The sequence below is a fragment of the Thamnophis sirtalis genome, unplaced genomic scaffold (genome assembly GCF_051295495.1).
Source record: "Thamnophis sirtalis isolate CommonGarterSnake01/CBP01778 unplaced genomic scaffold, rThaSir2_p1.2 scaffold_9, whole genome shotgun sequence".
Taxonomy (NCBI): Eukaryota; Metazoa; Chordata; class Lepidosauria; order Squamata; family Natricidae; genus Thamnophis; species Thamnophis sirtalis.
Genome location: NW_028261389.1, coordinates 41,278,171 through 41,301,035, shown reverse-complemented (window position 1 = coordinate 41,301,035; position 22,865 = coordinate 41,278,171). Strand labels below are relative to the sequence as shown.

At 37.9% G+C, this 22,865-nt stretch overlaps 2 protein-coding genes across 4 annotated transcripts in view; one reads left to right on the top strand and one right to left on the bottom strand.

Moving 5' to 3' along the window:
* Positions 1-3,089: 3,089 nt before the first annotated feature.
* On the bottom strand, positions 3,090-7,932 carry CCDC59 (coiled-coil domain containing 59). Of its 2 annotated transcripts, XM_014051593.2 has the most exons (5): positions 7,800-7,932; positions 7,410-7,677; positions 6,235-6,457; positions 4,970-5,069; positions 3,090-3,715 (listed from the first exon to the last, which is right to left on the bottom strand). In XM_014051593.2, exons 2-5 carry the CDS (start codon positions 7,546-7,548, stop codon positions 3,554-3,556), a joined length of 624 nt encoding a protein of 207 aa, XP_013907068.2. In that variant the 5' UTR covers positions 7,549-7,677; positions 7,800-7,932; the 3' UTR covers positions 3,090-3,553. The 2 variants fall into 2 exon arrangements, with proteins under 2 accessions (XP_013907068.2, XP_013906992.2); XM_014051517.2 differs by lacking the exons at positions 3,090-3,715; positions 4,970-5,069; positions 7,800-7,932 and adding an exon at positions 5,111-5,470 and having other exon boundaries at positions 7,410-7,750.
* The window catches only part of METTL25 (methyltransferase like 25), a 37,750-nt gene continuing 22,636 nt past the window's right edge, over positions 7,752-22,865 (top strand). The window contains exons 1-5 of one of the 2 annotated variants that reach the window (XR_015697745.1): positions 7,752-8,089; positions 9,402-9,560; positions 10,581-10,687; positions 14,866-15,504; positions 17,455-17,599. Coding sequence is in view for 1 of the 2 variants with exons in the window: in XM_014076575.2 (XP_013932050.2) it covers positions 7,801-8,089; positions 9,402-9,560; positions 10,581-10,687; positions 14,866-15,504; positions 17,455-17,599 (1,339 nt within the window). In the remaining variant the exon portion in view is untranslated. The remainder of the gene's footprint in view (positions 8,090-9,401; positions 9,561-10,580; positions 10,688-14,865; positions 15,505-17,454; positions 17,600-22,865) is intronic. The other variant, XM_014076575.2, reaches the window with a different exon arrangement.

Sequence of the window (22,865 nt, the reverse complement as noted above, 5' to 3'; positions counted from 1 at the left end):
ATCTGAATCTTTTTAAATTTGGTGAAATAAAGCAAGCTTGGCCTAGGAAAGAACAGATTTTTGTTTAAAAAGGGCTTTGGGCTCTGCTGAACTCTAGGTAAAATTCTTGACTCAGAATTTACAGACACATTCTGTTGTTTCATCCTAAGCGTGTGTATGCTGTACCTGGTTCTGTTTTCTTAATTTAACAAGCCTGAACACTGTTAATTCCTACATATATGTCCCATAATAAAAGATGGATTGATTTCTTGAAATGCTTATGTAGATATATTGCAATAGTAGTCAAAGCACTGCTTCCAATTACAAATATTTTTAGTTTTCTTATTATTTAGAGGCAATTAACAAAAAGAAATTAAGCAAATGTATTATTACTCAGAATGGTTCACCTAAAGAACTTTTTATTTTATATTTACGTATTCATATCCCAACACTATAATTTTTATAAATAAGTCAAAGCAGCAAACATGCAAGTAGTCAGTGACTAACCATCACAATTGGGACAAGAACATCTGTTACTGAAATAGTCATTACATGAGTTGCACCCAATTTTACAATTATTTTTGTCATGGTTAAGTGTATCACAATTAAGAAAGTTGCATATAATGATCACATGATCTAAGGATGATGCAGCCATTGTAAATACATGTCAATTGACAAGTGCCTGAATTTTCATAAGGTGACCCAAGGGATGCTGTGGTGGCTGTAAGCACAAGGACTGGTGATAATTTTTTTCAGTGCCATTGTAAATTAGAACGATCATTAAACAAATGGGTTCTAAGTCAAGACTCTGCATCTAATACTCCTTCCTCCTATTTTCCCTCAACTAGGCTGGGAGATAGTTGGGCTGAGAGACTGACTAGCCAGTCACCTAACTAGCTTTCATGCCACAAGACAGGAATAGAATTCACCGTCTCCTGGTTTCTAGCCTGGTGCCTTATCCACTAAATCAAGTTTCTTCTGCAAGTCCAAGAACTTAGGGCCTTACCTCATACATGCTATATTTGTTCATATGCCAGAGAACACCAAGATTGGCAAATTCGCCACTGGCGCCCTGTGCTCTTCACAGATGAAAGCAGGTTCACACTGAGCACGTGACAGAGAATGGAGAACGTTCTGCTGCCTGCAACATCCTCCAGCATGACCGGTTTGGCAGTGGGTCAATAATGGTGTGGGGTGGCATTTCTTTAGGGGGCCACACAGCCCTCCATGTGTTCGCCAGAGGTAGTCTGTCTGCCATTAGGTACCGAGATGAGATCCCCAGACTCCTTAAGAGACCATATGCTAGTGCGGTTGGCCCTGGGTTCCTCCTAATGCAAGCCAATGCTAGACCTCATGTGGCTGGAGTGTGTCAGCAGTTCCTGCAAGATGAAGGCACTGATCCCATGGACTGGCCCGCCTGTTCCCCAGACCTGAATCCAATTGAGCACATCTGGGACATCATGTCTCGCTCCATCCACCAATGCCACGTTGCACCACAGACTGTCCAGGAGTTGGGGGATGCTTTAGTTCAGGTGTGGGAGGAGATTCCCTCAGGAGACCATCCACCACCTCATCAAGAGCATGCCCAGGCATTGTAGGAGGTCATACAGGCACATGGAGGCCACACACACTACTGAGCCTAATTTGACTTGTTTTAAGGACATTACATCAAAGTTGGATCAGCCTGTAGTGTTTTTTTCCACTTTAATTTTGAGTGTAACTCCAAATCCAGACCTCCATGGGTTGCTAAATTTGATTTCCATTGATAACGTTTGTGATTTTGTTGTCAGCACATTCAACTATGTAACGAACAAAGTATTTAATAAGAATATTTCATTCATTCAGATCTAGGATGTCTTATTTTTGTGTTCCCTTTATTTTTTTGAGCAGTATATTTTATATCTAGCACTGTTATACTGATTTAAATTGTGAGAAAAACTGTTGTCAAAAGCAAAACATCAGAATGCTAGATTGATGGGTATGTTAACAGAGGTAATCTAGTTGAGATCTCACTGGACAGCATTCTGAGCCTGTTTTCCAAAGCCATGTTAGGCAACTGTGGCTGAAACCTATCATTCTATATCCTATATGTCATGATAGAATATAGAGATATCATTCTATATAGGATATATCTATATCCTATATCGAATGATATCCCTATATTCTATCATGACGTATAGAATACTGTGCTATTTATAGACTAAGGTGAAATGAATGACTGGGCTAAAGAAAAGCTGAGAGAATTAGAGAGGGTAGGGAGATGTTTCCTTTTGGTTTTGGATATATTTCCAATCCAGAATAGGAAAGCTCTGGTGCTAGAACAGATGTGGGCGATGAGCAGCCCTGCAGAGTTGAACGTGGTAGTAACATCCTTCAAGTGTAAAGGGATGGGGAAAAAATTGCAATCACAGCTCTAGCCCCTTCATATGTATGGAAACAGTAAGGGTATACTTTTCACACACTTCTCCATTTTTTTAAAAAATACATGATATAGTGTAATACATGGGTGTCAAACTTGTGAAGTCACATTGCCATATTGCGATGTTTGACTCTTTCCTGGAGCTGGGATGGGCATGGCCTGCACTTGGTGCATCCGGCCCGCAGGCCGCTCGTTTGACACCCGTGGTGTAATATATCATGTGTTGGTGGTGTTCATCTGAGGTTGTATTTACCCAGTTTTAAGAACTGCTAAGGACCAGATAATTTTTATGTCCTCATACATGCCATGGAACTCAAATAAGCTTTCTTTTTCACATGACTGTATGTGTTAAATTATTGCAATACAGAATTATTGAGCAAATTATTAGAAAAATGCCTCTGCTAGTACTGTGAAGATTGCTTATAAAATATTTAATAGTATTGACCTACTAGTATGCAGGCATCTGGTTGCTGAACCATTTATAATATTCAGTGTTGAATGTTATCTACACCTAGATATACATTACATACACAAAATTTTCCTACCCTATTCCAACTAGGTCCCATTAAACCCATATAGTCCTATGTTTTTGAAAAATTAATCCTGTTATATTTCCATAAGCATTTTTTCTCTAAATGTGTTTATATGCTCAGGTTTATCATAGTAATAATTACACTGTATTTGGCAAACATTTACAAACTCTATTTCTGAATTTTAATCAAGTTATGGCAAGAACACTTTGTTCATAGTCAGTTAAAAGTGCATTTTTGAATGTATGCAAAACAAAAAGAGGGAAAAAAGTACAGCAAATACCAGTTGTATTGAAAACAGCAATGCAATTCTATGCATGCCCACTTAGAAATTGTAACGGTAGTCCTCGACTTACTACTACAATGGAACCCAACATTTCTGTTAATTTTGCCCCATTTAATGACCTTTCTTGCTACAGTTGTTAAGTGAATCACTATAAATGTTACGGCAGTGACACGGTTGTTAAGTGAATCTAGCATCCCCATTAATTTTGCATTATAACATAATAAACCTTAATAAGAGTTGACGATACAAAATTTAAAGGCAGGCCATTGTAGAAAGCAAAGTCCATAACCAGTGCATATTATCATTTTTCGTGTCTATAATTTAAAATAATATGACAAATTATGCTTTTTCCTCAATTTTTTGAAGTAGATATTCCATTTGTAAATTTAGATTTGGTTGTCCTTTTCTAGTCCTTTTACTTAATATTTTGTATGTTTCCATTTTCTTCTGTTTATAAAGCTTTTGAGCTTTCTCTCTTTTTTCTCTTCTTTTTTGGGCTGCCTGAAATAAAAAACAAACAAACTAGAATCATTAAGATGTACTTATTTCATTCCTTCAGCTATTTCATACTATGCATGCTACATCAATCTTAGCAACTATATACTGTATATAACAAAAAAACAGCATCTATCAGCATACATTCTGAATTCTCATTTTACTCATGACAGAGCATGCAAGTGTTGACATACCGTATTTTTCAGAGTATAAGATGCTACCTATGGAACGATCTACCCGTAGAGATCCGGACCCTTCCCACTCTCTCGGGATTTCCGAAAAGCCACTAAAACCTGGCTATTCCGGCAGGCCTGGGGCAGTTGACTTCATGAACAAGGTCCAGCCCCACCTAGACAGAATGTATGGTGTGTTGTTTTTAAATTTGTTTCTCTTTTTTATTTTAAACTTTTTAACTTTTATCTTGTTTCTGTAAGCCGCCCGGAGTCCTACGGGATTGGGTGGCATATAAATTTATTAAATTACTAATTACTAATTACAAAGTATAAGATGCATCTAGCTTTTGGGAAGAAAAACAAGAATTTTTTTTTTGCCTCTGCCTCCAGCAATTTTCCTCCTTGCAGCAAACAGGAAATAGCCCATTTCAGTTTCAGCACAAATAGCTGATTGTCGGGCCTCCCAACGATCAGCTGTTTCAGGCTGCAGGGATTGCCATAGCCTATTGCCGCCTCCATGCGCCCCATTTTCGCTCTCCGCATCCCGTTTTTAGCCCTTGCATGCCCCGTTTTTTACCTCCGTGCGCCCCATTTTGCACCCATTCCGGGCAGTGGGGATTGGAATGAGTGGAAAATAGGACATGCGGAGGCTGAAAACGGGGCGCGCAAAGGCCAAAAATGCACTGCACGGAGGCAGCAATAGGCAATTGCAATCCCTGCAGCCTGAAACAGTTGATGGTCGGGAGGCCCAACCGACAATCATCTGTTTGCTAACCAGGCTGTGCAGAAGCTGAAACGGAAACAGGCTGTTCACGGATTGCTGCAAGGAGGAAAATTGTGGGAGGAAGAGGCCAAAGAATGGGGGCCAGCGGGTGGGTGGGGCTACATTTGGTGTATAAGACGCACTCAAACTTTCACCCTTTTATAGGGGGGAAATGTGTCTTATACTCCGAAAACTATGGTAAGTTTCAACAACTTATGAAACATAAACATATGCTTTTAAGACTATATAAGAAATACTCAAGGGAGATCAGCAAACCAAGATATATAGCCTTAAAACCAATGACTTTATTTAAAAGTTACATACTTCTTTTTTCTCATTTCGTTCAGTCTTTATTTTTTCATAATCCGCTTTTGCTTTCTGGTTTGAAGTTTTTGCTTTAAATTTTCTCTGAATCACATTGCTCCTGTGTTAAACAAAAATACTGGCAATTAAAATATGCCTTTGGTTAAGTAGAACTATATTCTCTTTGATTCAATGATTGAAAACTTGTAGAACAGATTAATGGCAAAGATTCTTAGATTATTATTTGCTTCAACCCAGTACCTTGTTTAGTCATTGTAACTTTTTTGGGGAATGGCAGTAGAAATAATTTTATCATTAGCCTCTGGGGAAGAAATGGTGAAGTAAAAATGGCTTGCTAAAAGCAGAGCTAATGATGAAGAGCCGCAAATAGACGGGTTCTTTAAAATATCTCTTGGGAGCTTGTTCACAAGTACTCTAGGCAATTGCTTCTTGCAAGGAGACCAAAGTCTGTAGCAGGTTTCCATGGAGAAGAGGGAATCTTGCTCAAACCACAGTTGATACCTTTTAAAAGATCAATGGATTTATGTACTTCTTTTTCTAATCATTTTTACAAATTGTTAACTGCTTTTCAACTATTAGGAACTTTGGGATCAGCAAATCTGGGTGAATTTCCTTCAAGAATTAGCAACAGAAGTTTTAAATATAAGTTAATGACTTTTTTTTGAATAAGCAGCACAGAAATGGTTATAACTATCATTTTGGAAAGTTACAAATAGACTATAAGGATCCAGATAAACTTGAAATAAGATTTTGGAATTACTTATACAAATCCTCCCTGTAGAAAATATTTGTTTTAAATTCTTTAAAAACAACATAATATAATGAAATTTCAAATGTTATACTCTAGAAGGATTTCTTACAAAGAACACTTACAAATTCAGAATGAAAAAGATTGCTAGGAAATATAAACGTGAATTATTTGATCAAGATTAAAATAGCTGTTGTTCTCTCTCCCAACCCTTAATAAACTTTTGCTGAAATCAGAACTGAATGACAAGGCTTTAAAGATTTGTTTATAGGTAAGAGATGGTATATTTGAAAATAAAATCATTTTATAATAAGATTTATTTTATTTTAAGAAGCGATGAGTAGCTAAAATTGTTTATACTTGTTGCGATGAAGTCATTACTTTATATATTTTTCTTTAGTATATTCTTATTTTTCTTTCTTTTCTATTTCTATTGATTTTTATTGTTGCAATTGTAATTTTTAATAACATTACTATCAATAAACCATTTTACTACTAAGAACACTAGCATTCTTACTTTGAAGTTACAGTCTCCTTCTCTTCAAGTACTACTGGTTTATGTTTAGGTTTCTGCTGTTTCCGAAGCATTTCCTCTTCAGCTAAATAAAGATGTTTCAGATGTTCTGGATAATCTTCAGTATACCCAAGATTCTTCTGAGGATTCACATGTCTTTCCTTTTTAAGTAACTTTTTGTAGGCACGTTGAATCTTTTGTTTTCTCCAAATGGCAAAGCCTTGACCTAAAAGTATAGGACATCCATATTAATTACTTTTTAATTAATGTATTTCTTTCATAACATGTACTTACCAATCTGATATTTAATACTGAAATTCTGTTACTATACCAGTCTGTATCTGATAGTGATTAATTGGTTAGTGTACACCTTGAGATGGGACAAGATTCAAGGATACATATTGCTATACATCTTTATCTGTTTCATCTGTAAATTCAATGTCAGCAAACAATTAGAACTTTAGCTAAGTCAGCAGTCCCCAACTTTCTGGCTCTGCAGACTGGCAGCGGGGGAAGGGGCAGGAAGAAGGGGATGCTTTTGCCTGCCACTTGCGTAAATATAGCTTTGTGCACTGGTTGCGGATCAGGGGTTGGGGACTCCTGGCGAAGTTATATATAAAAACTGTTGAGTCATATGAAGTAAAGCTCATATAAAATTTAACATGATAACCAAATCATATTTGTCCCTTTTCAAATAGGATATAACTGTCTTCCTCTATAGCTGTTCTTTCCCTCATTAATTTCCTCATCAGTAAAGTGATTTTTTTAATGTAATAGGGATTCTTTGCATGCACATACACACACATTCACTCAAAATTATCTATTTTATATAACCTTGTGGTTCTTGCTCTTTATTGGGATCAAGACATCACCGAATCACTGTCACCTGCTCACTGTAATAGGCTAGTCTTGTATTAATAAAATGATCTCCCAAGTATTGACATTACTTTTTTGCCACAAGAGTAAAAATACAGAAATGATATATCCTCTCCCAGGTTAGGCGTCCTTAATTTCACAGTCTGGCCTGTTTCTGCTTCCCTTTGAGACCAAGTCAAGATCGGCTACCTTTGTTACCTAGCGTGGCGTCACGGAAAAAAGTAAAAGAGGAAGAGACCATACTGGAGAGAAACCTTAACATCTTTTCCCCTTTGTCTCGTCCAACGCGGCGAGCTTCTTACCCTCCTGGAGGCTTCCCCTAAATTGATGCGTGTCCCAACGCCGTGGCTGCTTCCGACTCAGACCAGCCGGAGCCTTTTCTTTTCCTCCTTTTCTATTGGAGCTCGGTGAGTCTCTATTCTTCCCAACTGGCGCCATCATGCAATCTATTCGGTTTTGTCGCACGTTGCCTATGTCATCAATAGGCGTCACCCTCTTCTTTTCAGCAGCAGGACAATCCGATTGGGAACAATGTAGAAATAGCTTTGCTCGGCACTTGATTCACTTTGCCTGGAACGAAAAGTGGGAGGGGGGAGATGCGAAACCCAGCCCAATCGATGCTGAGCTATCGGTACTCCTTTCCCAGCGTTTTCTCTTCGATGATTGGCTCGCGGTTTCTGTGCGGGGCTCACCATGTCGAGGTGTCGTCGGGATCCCTCGCCGGCCGCCTCCCGAGAGAATTACCCTTTGCCTCCGGAGCCTTCCGCGGAGACCGTAACCGAGCGGCTACGGGCAGTCGCAGAGTTCCTCCGGTGGGGACTTCCGTTGTGCCAGTCCCACACGGTGGAGTTCTACACCCGGGGGCTCTGGGAGAAGTTCGTAGCTCTTCCTCCCGAGACGGTGCTGGGCGCGCTGAGCGGAGACAGGTTGCAGCATCTCCTGGAAGAGCCGACTCCGCAGCGCCCCCTGGAGGAAGTCGCCGGTAAGAGCCACCATCTGGAAAGCCGCCGGCGCTGCTTTGAGCTCTTCGAGTAAGACTGCGCTCTCAGGGAGCGCGCTGTGCAGGGACGAGGTAGAGTCAGAACGTGAAGAGACGAGCGTCGCCTCGTTCCTTCTCGGTTTCTTTCCCTCCGCTCTTCTCCGTCCAGCCTCTTGCTAACTATTTGCCGCCGCCTTCATCGTTTCTTTCTTCACCGCCTGGAGTCAGGATGTGCTCGCTTGGTCTACGAAGATTTGATGAAAATGTTACTGCGGTAACAACGTTCATCCTTTAGTGCAGTGTTTTTTCAACTGTGGCAACTATAAAAGACGGACCAGAATTTGCCCAGGTTCAGAAAGATTGCTTTGGGGAACTCAGGAGGTTCCCTGGGCCAGGGGTCTCCTATCTTGGCAACTTTAAGTCTTGTGGACTTCAATTCCCAGAATTCCGAGCGGCAAAACTGGCTGAGGAATTCTGGGAGTTGAAGTCCACAAGTCTTAAAGTTGCCAAGGTTGGAGACCCCTGCCATGGGCAATCCCTCTTTTTCTCTCTCTCTCCTCTCATCCTCCCCCTCCCTCTTTCTCCACCTTTAGATCTGCTTAGTTTCAGTATCCCCTCAGTACTAATTCATACACTTCCTTTTCCTCAATCCAGCGTGCAATACAAGCTATCCACATAGTACATTTAATAGAGAGTGATGATGTATTTAAAATGACGCTTTCTGACCAGACCTCTGGGCACTGTTGGAGGGAATCTTTGGCCGAGTCGCTTGTTGTCAGTCCTACCCATCATTCCCATAGGAATCAGCTTTATGTGTCCTGCCTTGAGATGTAAAAAAATAAAAGAAATACATAATACACATAAATAAAAGCTAACACTTTATGATACTGCCTCTGCTTTATTTAGTATATTAGTATTGTTTGCAATTCAGGAACTGATCTTCGGCTCTTCCAAGCTTCTGGAAAGTATTTTGGGTTTTAAATATTACTGAGATAGTTTGAATTCTCTGAATGGAATTGATAATTGTATCTAATTGATTTATGTTAATCCTTGAAATCAACACTTTTTCTCTTTTTATAGCTGAAAAATAAAACATTTCCACATCATTAAGAGATCATTATCAATTCGGTTTTACTCTAGAAGGTGTTATAAAAATTAGGTTTTTGCTGTGTGTTGAATCCAAAAGGAAAAATATGTTTGGTTTAATTATAGAATCAGAACAGATGCTTTAGATTAGCCTATTTCAGATAGCTTGATTGAAAAGTTTTGCTTTGAGATGCCCTGTTTCATCCGGTTTCCTCTTCTTTCCACACAGATAACTCTGGATTTTACAACATTTTTTGTAAAAATACTCAGAGGCTGATTAATGTCCAGGCTTTTGTACTAGCTGCTAAATACTATTCCATGCCACATCTTGGAGTATGCACCTCATTAGAGCAGATACTCAAAGCAATGGACAGAAAACAGCAACCAAGTAAGTTAATGTTATATTGTTTTTGATATCTGCAAAACATTTTCCTTAAAATTCATTTATTAGGAGCCATGGTGGCACAGTGGTTAGAATGCAGTTTTGCAGGCTGATTCTGCCAATTGCCAGCAATTCAATTCTCACTGGGTCAAGGTTGACTCAGCCTTCCATCCTTCTGAGGTCGGTAAAATGAGGACAGAGATTGTTGGGAGCAATATGTTGACTGTCCCAAATCAAATCCCACCTTAGCCATGAAAGTGAGCTGAGTGACTTTGAGCCAGTCACTCTTTCTCAGCCCAATTCACTTCACAGGGTTGTTGTGGGGAAAATAGGAGGAGGAAGGAGTATTAAGTATATTTGCCACCTTGAGTTATTTGTAAAAAGACAGACAGACAGAATAAGAGCTGTTTCTGAATCACATGGATTTCCAGCTTGGGGTTTCCATGTAAAGTAGTTTTAATGCCTGATTATAGAAACAGTTTTCCTTATTTTGGAAAGAATTTCCTTTTCCCAAAAATATTCAGTATTCCCTGAATATTCTTGCTCTAAGCAAATACAGAAATATTTTGCATATACTTCAAATGGGAGGGAACAATCTCAGTACCTGAATCATTCTGCCTCCTTTGCGTCTGTTTTCTTCCTGTCCCTCCAATGACCTTCTCTTACATAGAACAAAAGGAGCATTATGGTATTTATATGACTTGACATCTGTTTGATTGTTCTAATATATAAAGGCAAATCAAGCGATGATATGTAATTTTATCTCTGAACTGGCTCACAAATAGAGTTTAAACATGACACATGAGCCTGCATTATTATTTAAAATCTTTGGAAACTTTTGTCAGAAAGTCAAACTCAGAAACCCTTGCTTAGCAAATATATTGTGATATTGGTTCAGAGCATTTTCACTTACCAGTATTTATTGGGCATAGCCATAGTTTGTAAATAAGATGCACATATAACAATATTTTAGTGATACATGTTTCCCCAAACTCTTAAGCTAAATGTGTATTTCTTTTTGATCAGAGGTAGAAATGAAAACAGATAATTTTATGAATGATAAGAAATCACATGAAGTAAAACTGATGTCAGATTTAGTAGATGGCATTGCAAAATATTATGGCTTAAACCAGGTAAGAATTTTTTATTACTTTATCCCTTTGGGGTTGAATTCCTTCCAAAGGCTTGGATGTGCTAGAGGAGATACTATTGCCTCTTGAGGAAGATGATAATATCAAATTAGACTTTGTTCTAGGTTTGCTTTTCTCCATTTAAAAAGCCCAATTAAAGAGTCAGAAGCTAGAAATGGGATATATTTGTATTAAATGTGAATTGAATTTAAATTAAACTAAAGAAAATTATATTTAGCTTAATTTTCTGTGGTTATGAAGGAAGTTAAGATAAAGAGTAAGTATAAGTGTGTTTGTAGGTATATGTTGTCCTAATTTAATAACCAGAGTTGGAGCCAGGAACTTGGTCATTCAGCAGCGTGGTTGCCAATTGAAACCATGACTATCTGGATGACCTTGCTTCACTTTTCTTTGCGTTACAGACCTGCAAAGGTTATAAATGTAAAGATTGATATCAAAGTATCTTTTTCATCATTGTCATAACTGAATGATCACAGAATGATTTGTTTTAGTTTTACTAATTACTGTTTTTGTTTTAATAAACTGGGAAGGGCAGCTTTATATTAGTTTTTTTTAGTCCTTCTTATAAGAAAATGCCAAATGTAAACAGAGTTTTGATCTGTAAAATGAAGTACACTGTTTATGGGAATAGTAATCTCAAGGGTGCTTTCTAAAAGTTTCCAATTCAGCAAAAGGATTTATACTATCCTTAGCTTTATCTTTCTACTCAAACTGTACAATGGTATATGAAATGTACAATGTTGTTTCGATGATAAAAGTTAATAGCACTACTCTGGTTTTCTGGTTTCTGTGAAAGATGACTGCAATCATCTTTAGTACAATTGGGTAGGTCTAAAATGCACCATAACCCAATCATCTGATGAGGAAAAACCATGATAAAAATAATGTTTCATTCTTCTTATGCGTATGCCCTGCTGAACATATTCCATAGCATTTCAAATCACATTTAAGAACATCAGCAGAGACCCAGTTAAAATAGGCTTCAAATACAATGGAGAATATTTAGGATGTAAGAAAGATTTGTTAAATTAAAACCATCTTTACCAAGTGGCAAAAAAACCCTCCCTAGAATAAGATCCACTGGGGCTTTACTAGTAAAGTATTTCTCACTACAGGTGGTCCTCGACTTACAACAGCTCGTTGGGTCACTGTTCGAAGTTACAATGGCACTGAAATAAACGACTTATGGCCATTTTTCACATTTGCGACCATTTCAGCATGTCCATGGTTACATGATCAAAATTCAGACACTTGGCAGCTGACTCATATTTATGACAGTTGCATTGTCCCAGAGTCATGAAATCTCCTTTTGTGACTTTCTGATGAGCAAAGTCAATGGGGAAGCAAGATTCACTTAACAACCTTATTACCAATTTAACAACCACAATGAGTTGCTTAACAAATATGGCAAGAAAAGTTGTAAAATAGGGCAAAATTCACTTAACAAATGTCTTACTTAGCAACATAAATTTTGGGCTCAATTGTGGTTGTAAGTCGAGAACTCCCTGTATTGTGCATGCAGTGGTAGTTCTGAATGTTTAAAGGAGATGGAGAATAATTTGTTTTTCTACAATCAAAGATGCATATCAGAGCCCAAATATTAGATGGACCAGAGACTTGATTGTTAAGAAAGCATGTATGGGTTGACATTGCCCTTGGTTGGTTCTGCCTAGCAGCCAAGCAGTTAAAATCAAGCAATGACTGATAATTAGTTGTGTGCACAAACATGGCAAGAAATCAGAAGAAAAGTCTGTGAATAATTCCTGTGGTAAAGGAAATTAGAATATTTTGAGCACATGATGCGACACTCAAAAAAATATGACATACTTCACATAATCCTCCAGGGAAAGATTGAAGGCAAATGGGGTCCAGGCAGAAGAAAATCACCAGGGCTTCAAAATCTAAGGGACTGATTTGGACAAAACTCAGCAGCACTTTTTTGTGTGGCTGTTGATAAAAATAGGGTCACTAACATGATCGCCAACATCCGATGACGGATATGGCACATAACAAGAAGAAAGGAAATGCCTCTAGACCTAGGCTTAATAATGTGCAGTCATAGCAGGTTAAGAAGCATAAAGCTCATTTTAATATACAAGATATATAGAAAGAAGGGAGAATACATTTGGCTTGAGTGAATCCAATCATATCCAGAGATTATTTATATAGCCTGGAATTGGGGTAGAACAAGCCGCATGTCAATCTGATGCACATCAATTTGCTCCATTTTAAAGGTCAGCTCATGATAGGCCATGGAAATGTTGAGGATGTTAGTCATCTCATATTTCACAAATTGTCAGCTCTGATATGTTTCTCATCTACATCCCAGTCATGCCTAGTATGTTGGAATTTGTAAAAATGCTTTATTAACAGGCTTCTTGTTGACCAATCCACAGATTTTTTTAAGAATAAAAGCAAATATACATGTCCCAGGACAATATTTCAAGATTCAATCTGGGTCGATCAAGATTCTTCAGTTAAAATTTTATAAAAAAACAAGCTTTAATAATAAAAATGAAAAAAGAAATAGTCTGCAATAAAATTTTATGGTGTTTTTTTTTGCTCTGAAATTGATCAATACTTTAATCATTTTTAAGAGCTGAATGTAGCAAAAATATACAAAATCACCGTTGGTACCTACATCATAAAATTTATTTTGTCTGTTGGAGATAATAGTATTTTGGGGGGATTTTATGCCTTTTTTAACAAGAAAGTACTTGTTAAAAGGCATATGAGGTTTCTCTATTTTCTCAGCCCTTTGTTTCTAAAATAAAACTTCAGTAGTGCTACCAGATTTGGACCACAAAACTAGACTTTTAAAAAATCCAAAATTTGCCCAGGAGATCACAAACTCAGTATATTCCATCCACATGTTCAACAGAAAATTGTCTTTACTAATTTGCAAAACTTTAAAAGAGAAGGGCCCAATTTGACCTTAGGAACAAGCTGTAACAGAGGGCTGGGACAGCGATCAAGGCCAGTTTTAAACTCTTATCTCTCTAGCTGCACATTGGGACTGGATTTTGACTATGCTTTTTTTGGAGGGGGGGCTCGTGTATAGAATGGGCAGATTCCATTTGGAGGAGATGATCCTGCAGATAAAAATTCAGAGATAAAATACTTAACCAGCACTTTGATATGTACCCAGAAATTTATTTCTGGCCAGTGTGGTGTCCACAATACAGATGATAATCTGTCTGAAACAGCTCTTAATTACTGAATTAGTTTTTGCATTCTCCATTAATTTTAATTTTTGAATATCTTGCTGAAGCAGTTCAACGTAAAATGCATTACAGCAATCCAAACATGAGATGAAAAGAGCATCCAATGATAGTCACCAAAAAGTGGGGAAAGATATTCCTAGTCACACTTTTCGCTTGCTGTTCAAGAAGGAACTCTTTGAGTTCAGAAGAACCTTTAGGTTACAAACATACTTTTTCAGGGGAAGAGAGATCCCATCTAAAGGAAGAGAAAGATGGTTTTGTGAAAAAAAATCAGTTCATCTTGTTTGGATTATTTTATTTTTTATTTCATCCAGTCACTCATAGCCTCATAGGTCAGGTAGTGGAAAAATTCAACCGAGTGTCATCTTCCTGCTGATGGTTACCTATCCCTAACTGATGGATGATCTCTTCCTATGGTTTTATATAGATATTAAAATCATGGAATAAAAACTCATCTGCTCATTCTCCTTGCCTCCCACCCCTAGTATTATAAGCATCGATGCAACAAGAAATGGAACTACTATAACATAAGTACCTTTAACATCCAATATCTGTGATCAGTCCAGAAGGATACCTCTATTCATCTAGTCATGTTGCAGGTCTTCCACAAAAATGATCATCAGAATTTTTGATCCATGCCCACATATGAAGCCTAACTTGGCTTCCATTTCCATTTCTCGCCATTTCCCATGGTCAGATAAACAAGATTCTGTAGTTTATGTTGTTGGCTTGTTTCCATAAAATGCAAAAATGGATCAAAAATATGAATGCAGGGGGCTAATTTATAGTTTATTAATATAAAGTCTTATCATCCAAACATTGCCATCTGTTAAAAATAATTGTACTTTTTTTCTTATAATTTTCATGGTAAATTTACGCTAAGTTTTAGAAGGGTTATCTGCTACTTAAAAAAAATTCTTATTATTTACATTCTAGGTAATTGACCTGGGTTCTGGAAAAGGTTACCTGAGCTCTTTCTTGTCATTGCAATATGATCTAAAGGTTTATGGAATTGATTCTTCAAATACAAACACCCATGGAGCTAATGAAAGAAACAGGAAATTAAAAAAACACTGGACAGCCTATCAAAGACATGCAGAAGCAAATGTCAGAGATCAGACATTGAAAGAAGCCAAGAAAAGTGCAGAACAAGATAAGGAGAAATATAACGCAAAGACCAGTGAAACTTGGTTAAGAACTAATAAAAGTCTTCAGAGCCAAGTCCAAGTGGCTGTTTCAGATGCTCTTGGTACTGAATCAGCTGAAATTAGCCCAGATCCTAATATAGGGATTACTAAAAATCAGTATGAACTCAAGCCTGAGGTTCGGGTGCAACTCATTGAGAACAATATACCAGAAAATGCATTTCTAGATATTCTGCCTACCGATGCGGTAGAAGTAGATTGTTCATCCAGAAATAATTGCAGAGAGCTCTGTGAAGAAGAGAAAGAACAAAGGAAGGCAGCTTCTTTGAAAGCCAAAGCCAGCCGGTCAAAAGAGGCCAACATTTATTCTCCGTTGACATCGTTTATAACTGCAGAAACAGAGCTACGTGATATTGTTGGAGATCTGGAGGTTATTTATTCTTATTTCAACTTTTTAATCTGATTTCGAAGTCTGAATTGAAAAATATTGAATTAAAACTGCTTTTCTGTGAGAGGTTAGAGTAGATATAAAATAACATGTATTTACAGGAATACAAATGTGGCATAGTTATGTATAACATTACAATTACATTATTATATTATATGATATGCTATATGTGTTATAACAATTGGGCACTTGAGGCAATTTGAAGTTATGACAGAATTCCCAAAATGTACTTACAACCAGTTCTGATGCTGGCACTCCCTCCCCATCCTTGCAGTCACATAATTGCATTTTGGGCACTTGGTAACCAGCTCGGTTACAATATTCCAAGTTCATGAGATATGATTTACATTTTTTGCCAGAAAGTTTTGTTGGAAATATGTTCATACAAATTTTAATTATTTCATATTAATAATAACTGTAGCCCCATATACACAATGCATACACAATTAAATCCTGTATAGATTATTCTAATTTAATTATGTATGAAATAGGGAGAGGGAGACAATAGGAAGAGGTAACACTTGAATGCAATTCAATTTATCATGACAAAAAAATTGCAAATTAAGATATGTAATCAAACTGAATGTATCAAACACATTTTCCTACTGCTATGTTTGCAAAAATTGTGTATAGCAAATTCCTTGCTTCAGATTCTTGCATTTTAAACATATTGTGAAGTCAACTTAACAGTATTTGGAAAAATAGGTACAAAATCAAAAAATACATTACCACCTACCATGTTTCCCTGAAATTAAGACAGGGTCTTATTTTCTTTTGACCCCCGAAATAAGCGCTTGGTCTTATTTTTGGGGAGTTCTTATTATTTTTGAGGTGCAGGAAGTAGCAAGCATGGTCACCTCATGGCTGCTGCTGTGTTGCAATATTTTTGAGGAGGGCTTATTTTTGGGGGAGGGCTTATGGCACATGCACTTAAAAGCCCAATCGGTCTTATTATCCTGATAGGTCTTATTTTCAGGGAAACAGGGTAATTAATAGAACTCAACAGACTATAGCTAGTTTCTCTCTGCCAGCTAAAACTTTCTATCATCAGGAGGAGAACTTTTTGTTCTATCACATTCTTCCATGCTATATGCAAATCTAATAGTTTTAGATTATCAAGTTTTCGTTTGTAAAACATGCATTTAAGATGGAGTGAAACTCTATATAAAAAACAATACAGGTATCTTCATTTAGCAATTACAACTGGGACTGGTATGTCTGTTGTTAAATGAAAGTTGCTAAATTGTAAATGTGACTGTGTTTGTACTTTCCTTTTTCTCACTGCTTGGCCTTTTAGAACACTCACTCCAGCAAGGAAGGAAATTATTGTTTATATTTGCATTCATTGGAGAAAAAGGGAATTCAAAAGAGTCAGACACACAAATGGGAAATACATATCAAAAGCTTTGTGGGTCTGGAAGCTATAAGTTTGTTATGCAAAAAGCCTGGTGTATACCCCCTTGTGTGCCTGCTTATTCTCTTGTAATCCCTTCCTCTTCAATCTCTGCTCTACAAGTTGTAGGGAGGAGGGAAACAGGTCAGGAACAGGAGAAATGACTCCCCTCTCCACTTTTTAAAGCAATCTCTCTGTTCAGTATGGGGGGGGGGGGGGAGAAGAATGATTTCTATAGTCAGACTTGCCTAATTCAGATTTCTTCCAAACTCTGCTGTTATCCTGTCAATAGACCATCTTCCCATTACTATGTTAGAGGATTGCCAAGGACTTTTAATTTTCCATTATTTTACACCCCCGGATGAGAGAGAAATGAATAGTAATATAACTTGCCTTAAGCTCATGGAACTAGAATTTTTCTAGATTTCATAATTTTCCTGTCTCAGTCCAAGATTGTTATGATGTGTACAATGATAATTATTAACATATGTGTTCATCTAACCCTCATAGCCTGGTTTGAATTGTGTTTTGTTTCCTAGGACTGTGTACTTGTGGGTCTGCATACCTGTGGTGATCTTGCTCCAAGCACATTGAGACTGTTTAATGTTGTACCTGAAATCAAGGCAGTTTGCAGTGTGGGATGTTGCTACCATTTGCTTTCAGAGGAACATGAAATGCATGAAGGTAAGTCTTTTTAAGGGCATATGGAATTAATAAATGCTTGTCATTTTTCCTGTCATTGAATCATTTTTGCTGTTTTTATGCTTTGTGGAGAAGTCACTTCTGAATGCCCTGTGGTTTTCCTGTTTGGGATTCTTTTTTCAGTTTTGTAATGGTTGTATTAATGCAAAACACTTTATGTAGCTGTGGAGACATCTGTTTTTACTTACACCTCAGTAAAAAAATGTGTTTGTTCATTATTATTTCAATTCCATCCTCTTAAAGAATGAATGCCCTTGGCAATATACAGAGAACAACCTCAGGATAATACATATGGTAACATATACATATGGCAACTTATGCATATATGTCTCTGGAAACGTTGCTGCTTACAAAATTTCCTTTATATAACAATTCAACTTCAGAATGTGACATTTTAAAGTTAGTGGTAGAATATTATATTTGCAAATATCTCATCCAGACTAGTTTAAAACATGAGCAGTTGGTCAACATAGATGTAAAGGCATGTACAGAGGTTTACAAGGTTCAGAGATGATGTGTGTGTGTGTATTACAGAAAGTACAGAAAAATTTGGGAATATGTATACATTTTGGAATACATTGTTTCATGTTTTTCTATGGTGTAAAATACGAAAAGTTCAAAATGTCCACATTTTTTAGTTGAAAGGATCTGCAACAGACACCTCTTTCTTTGATCTAGAGAATGTTACAAACAGCTGAGAACAAGTAGCCCAACAAACAAACTGGCTATATACCATGGTGGTTTTATAGATGACAATCTACACCTTAATTCCACCCAAAAGACAATGGAAAGCAATAAAGGAGTATTTGAAATGAGGGGTCCTCAGTGCTCTCTGAACTTGGTTGTTTTGTTACAAACATTTCATTACCCAAACTAGGTAATGTCATGAGTGCTAATCACCAAGGACACCTCACAATGAGAATAGTGCAGCTCATAGAGCACAGGTGTAATATGAGCACATTGAGGCATCTGCCCTACTACTACTGCATTCTGGACAAGCTGCAGCTACCAAGTAATCTTCGGGACAGCCCATGTAGAGGGCATATTCTAGTAATTTCACTTTATAAGAAATATACAGTATTTTAATGAAGGATTTTCTGTCTTTGAGGTAAAACTACAACACCTGTTTTCATATTTAAAACCTATATTTATATTTGTGTATTTCTGAAAGAGTTTGTACATGTGTTAAATAGAGATTAGTACAGGCTAAACAGAATTTTTATTATTGGCTTCTTAAAGATAATAGCCTAGACTCACAAGTGTGAATTAAATTTAGCTTACTATGTCACACGATGCAATCCAGTTTTTTTCTACAATGTTTACATGCTGTACCCTGCTGTGATTTAAAAGCAATTTCTCCTTCACTGATTTCTTCCATCAAAATAGCTATTAAATATCTATCCATCAAATCCATGTTGGAGGCTTGTGTGCAAAATAACCCATGAAGGACAGTCTAGGTTGTTTCCTGTTTGGCCATAATTTTTATGTCAGTTTGTATTTTACTTTACTATGATTTGTGTAATAAATTACAACTGGCTGGGTATTTACACATTGTTATAGTGTATAGCAGTGGTTCCCAAAGTGGGCAGTACCATCCCCTGGGGGGCGGTGGGGTGACTTAGGGGGGTGCTAAGAGGCAAAGGGGGCAGCAGTGGGGCGTTAAGAGGGTGAGGGGAAAAAAAGATTGTGTATTATGTTGGCTGCAGAGGGCGTCGCCCCTACATTGGTAGCTTCCCCTTAGCTAATTCTCAGGTGGAAAGGAGAAACTTGCCGAGTGGAAGATGGACTGTTTAAAGCCCATCGGCGCAGGCAGAAGGACGAAATTACCTAAACAAACCTGGAAATAACTGCGGGTTTCCCTTTAAGCAACATCACCACCCTCCCCTCCAATCACCTCCCAGGAGAGGGGTTCGCACTGCTTCAATCACCCGCCCCCCAACACCACTTAACTGACCAGCTTGGCTTGTGAAAAGGTTTTTTTTAAACAGTCAGTGGGCGGGAAATTGTGCATGGTGTTGTTAGGGGGGGGAAAAACCCCACCAATCGAATTCTAGTTGAGCTTGCAAGAGAGCTCTTTGCCACTGGTTTAAAAAACGGTCACAGATTTTGTGCCATCCTTTTCCTTTGCATGGAGACGCTGCTTGGTAAAAGTAACTGGAGGGAGGGGGTGATGAGCGGAAGTGCGGTCTCTCCCTTTTGGTGGTGTGGATTTTGGTTAGGGAGGTTTGGATTACCAGCAGGTGGGAGCTCGCATTGCAATCTTCCGTTTCTAACCTTGGAAATATGGGTGTTGTTAAACTCACGGGAGCTTTCTTTGATATAGGTATAGTATACTATATGTATATACTACTATAGTATAGGTCAGGAGTCCCCAAACTTGGCAACTTTAAGACTTGTGGACTTCAACTCCCACAATTCTCCAGCCAGCATAGCTGGGAGTTGAAGTCCATAGCTGTCTGGAGAATTCTGGGAGTTGAAGTCCACAAGTCTTAAAGTTGCCAAGTTTGAAGACCTCTGGAATAGGTTCTCCTGCTTGAACAGGGGGCTGGACCAGAAGACCTCCAAGGTTCCTTCCGGCTCATTTATTCTAAAGCTTATAAAAGCTTCACTCAATGCTGGTTGCGGGTGGATTTTCTTTTAAGATATGTGTTTAGTTTTTGAAATATCCCCATTCCCATCCTCTCTCCTTGCGGAATTACTGGTTTTGACTAGTTGGTTCGGTGAGCAGAAGTTTAGCCATTGAAACTACGTAAGCATTTAAAGGCAGAATGTCTGTGTTGTGCAAAATAATTGGTAATCTGAAGGAGATAAGATTATATTGTATGCCTTTGTGTGGATTTATGTGTGCACACATAAATTTTGCAGCAGGGTTACAATGACCAGAGCACCTCTTGGTTAGCACAGCCAATAATATTAAGGCAAGTAGAGCAATTATCTGTCCATGGTTGCTTTAAAAAATGACACCAGAGTTTCTTGCCATTTTGGGATGGAAACTGGATAAAAACAGTAATACAAATCTTAAAATTGAGATTTTTTTTTTTAAAAAAAAGAAAAATAGATTGTACCTTAGTTTTGCTTAGATGTGTGATGTGAGTCAACTGTTTTTGATATTTAGACCACCAAATCTTAAAGACTATGCAGCTGGTTTGGAAGGGGTTAGTAGCAAAGCTAGTGTTGATATTGTGGAAATTAATGAAACTAAAAATTACAATGATGTTATTGCAGGGATGTAACTATCCAGCTAAAGTTGTTTCTCTGACATTCTAAGACTTAGATGTCTGAGTGATATCAGGATCTTTTTTTGATGGAAATTCCAGATTGGGTGATAAATCCATTTTCAGATATTAAGGAAGATGGGATAGTGGAGGAACAACTCATAGAGCTGCAAAATGACATTGAGCTGAAGCCAAAGTTTAAGAAATCCTACCAAGAGTTTTGGTTACAGAAATAAATTTCTGATTGCTATCCTGCACTATGGACAGTGGTTACGAAGCTCCTTGTTGCATTTCCAACATTATATTTGGTGGAATGTGGCTTCAGTGTGGTCATCCAACGTCTCTCCAAGCAAAGAAATCGACTCCAGATTACTTAACGTGGTGATTTAAGACTCCTGCTAAGTGACTTAAAACCAGACATTGGGAAACCAATATCCCTTCATCAAGCCCATCCATTACATTAAGAATTTACTGAACAGTGAAGTAGTTACTAAATTTTACTGAGTTTACTAAGTTACTAGTTACTAAGGTTCTTGATAAATGACTATCAGACTTTGAAAACCTGGTATCACTGGATCATATTCAACAATTTTGTTGAATTAATATTAACTAAAAAGGTTTTTAAGTTGGATTTTGAACAAATATACAATTAATTGTTACAGTTTTGAATTTTACTGTTACTATCTTCCTTTCATTGTGCAAACCGCCCAGTCACATGACCCCCCCAGCCACACCCACCAAGCCACGCCCACAGAGCCGGTAGTAAAAAAATTGAATTCCACCACTGGGTGGGGGGCACTGAGGATCAGTTTGTAGCACCAAGTGGGCGGTGGACTGAAAAAGTTTGGGAACCACTGGTGTATAGTGTGTATTTGTGTATAACACAAATGGCTGTCTTTATGCAACATTAAAATAGAAAGAAATCATTATTAGTGATCCCAACCTGTGAGGTGAACAAGGATTTTTGCCACAGTGTATGATATATGTACCTTACTAGGCTGAAGTAAAGCAACAAGAAGAAATATTTCACATGTTCAAGTTAAGTTACGTATCCCTTCCTGTTTGCTAGCATAAGTATGGTGATAAAAAGAAAATAGATATTCTTTTTATTAATTTAATTTACCATTATTTTGAATAATTGCTGAATTTAAAAATAATTCTCTACCCGAAGGATTTAATTCAGTAAAAAATAGATAGATACCATGTTTCTCCAAAAATAGGACCCTGTCTTGTATTTTTTGCCACCAAAGAAGGCACCAGGTCTTATTTTCAAAGGGGGATGTTGTCCCCTAACTCACCTCACTTGAGTGCTTCGCCCTTGGCCTCTTTTTTGCTATCATAGGCCTTCAAGAACTACTTCTGCAAGGCTAGCAAGGCTGAAAGTCTCTTCCAATAACAGAGCTCCGGATCGATCCAGAGCTCTGATATTGGCTACAGAGGCCTTCAGGAAAGCCTTGCTGGCTGCAGAAAAAGAAATGGGCCGAGGTGTGTGAGGCCTGGCTAAAATGATCCGAAGATAAGTAGTAGGACAGCTCCACTCCCCCATACCCACCCTAGCTTAATTTTTACCCGTGCACCCTGGAGTGGGTGGGGTCTTAGTTAGGGCTTATTTTGGGGGATAGGGCTTATATTGGGCACACATGTAGGACTTACTTTCTGAGTAGGTTGTATTTCCGGGGAAACACAATAGATCGATAGACAGACAGATAGACAGACTGACAGGCTCTCTTGTCTCGTGAGAAATTTCTGCACAGTATATGGGCTAGAGCGTCCCAACTCCAGATGAGAGACGCCACAGAGTAAGTAAATCTTTATTACAGTCAAAGATTTACTTACTTACTTACTTACTTACTTACTTACTTACTTACTTACTTACTTGAGATGCCATAGAAGGTTGTAGAGAATTACAGGGTTAAGATCCTGACTGACAGGTAGGTACTAGCCAATCAACCAGATATGATGGGAATAGATCAGAATTCAGCAGTGGTGATAGATGTAGCTATGCCAACAGACAGCAACAACAGCAAAAAGGA

Coding starts and splice junctions, on each gene's coding strand:
- CCDC59 (XM_014051593.2), bottom strand. CDS start 7,548: ATGATGGCGCCAGTTGGGAAGAATAGAGACTCACCGAGCTCCAATAGA. Junction 6,458..7,409: donor TAGGGGAAGCCTCCAGGAGG/GTAAGAAGCTCG, acceptor CTATACTTTTAG/GTCAAGGCTTTGCCATTTGG. Junction 3,716..4,969: donor AACGAAATGAGAAAAAAGAA/GTATGTAACTTT, acceptor TTTTTATTTCAG/GCAGCCCAAAAAAGAAGAGA.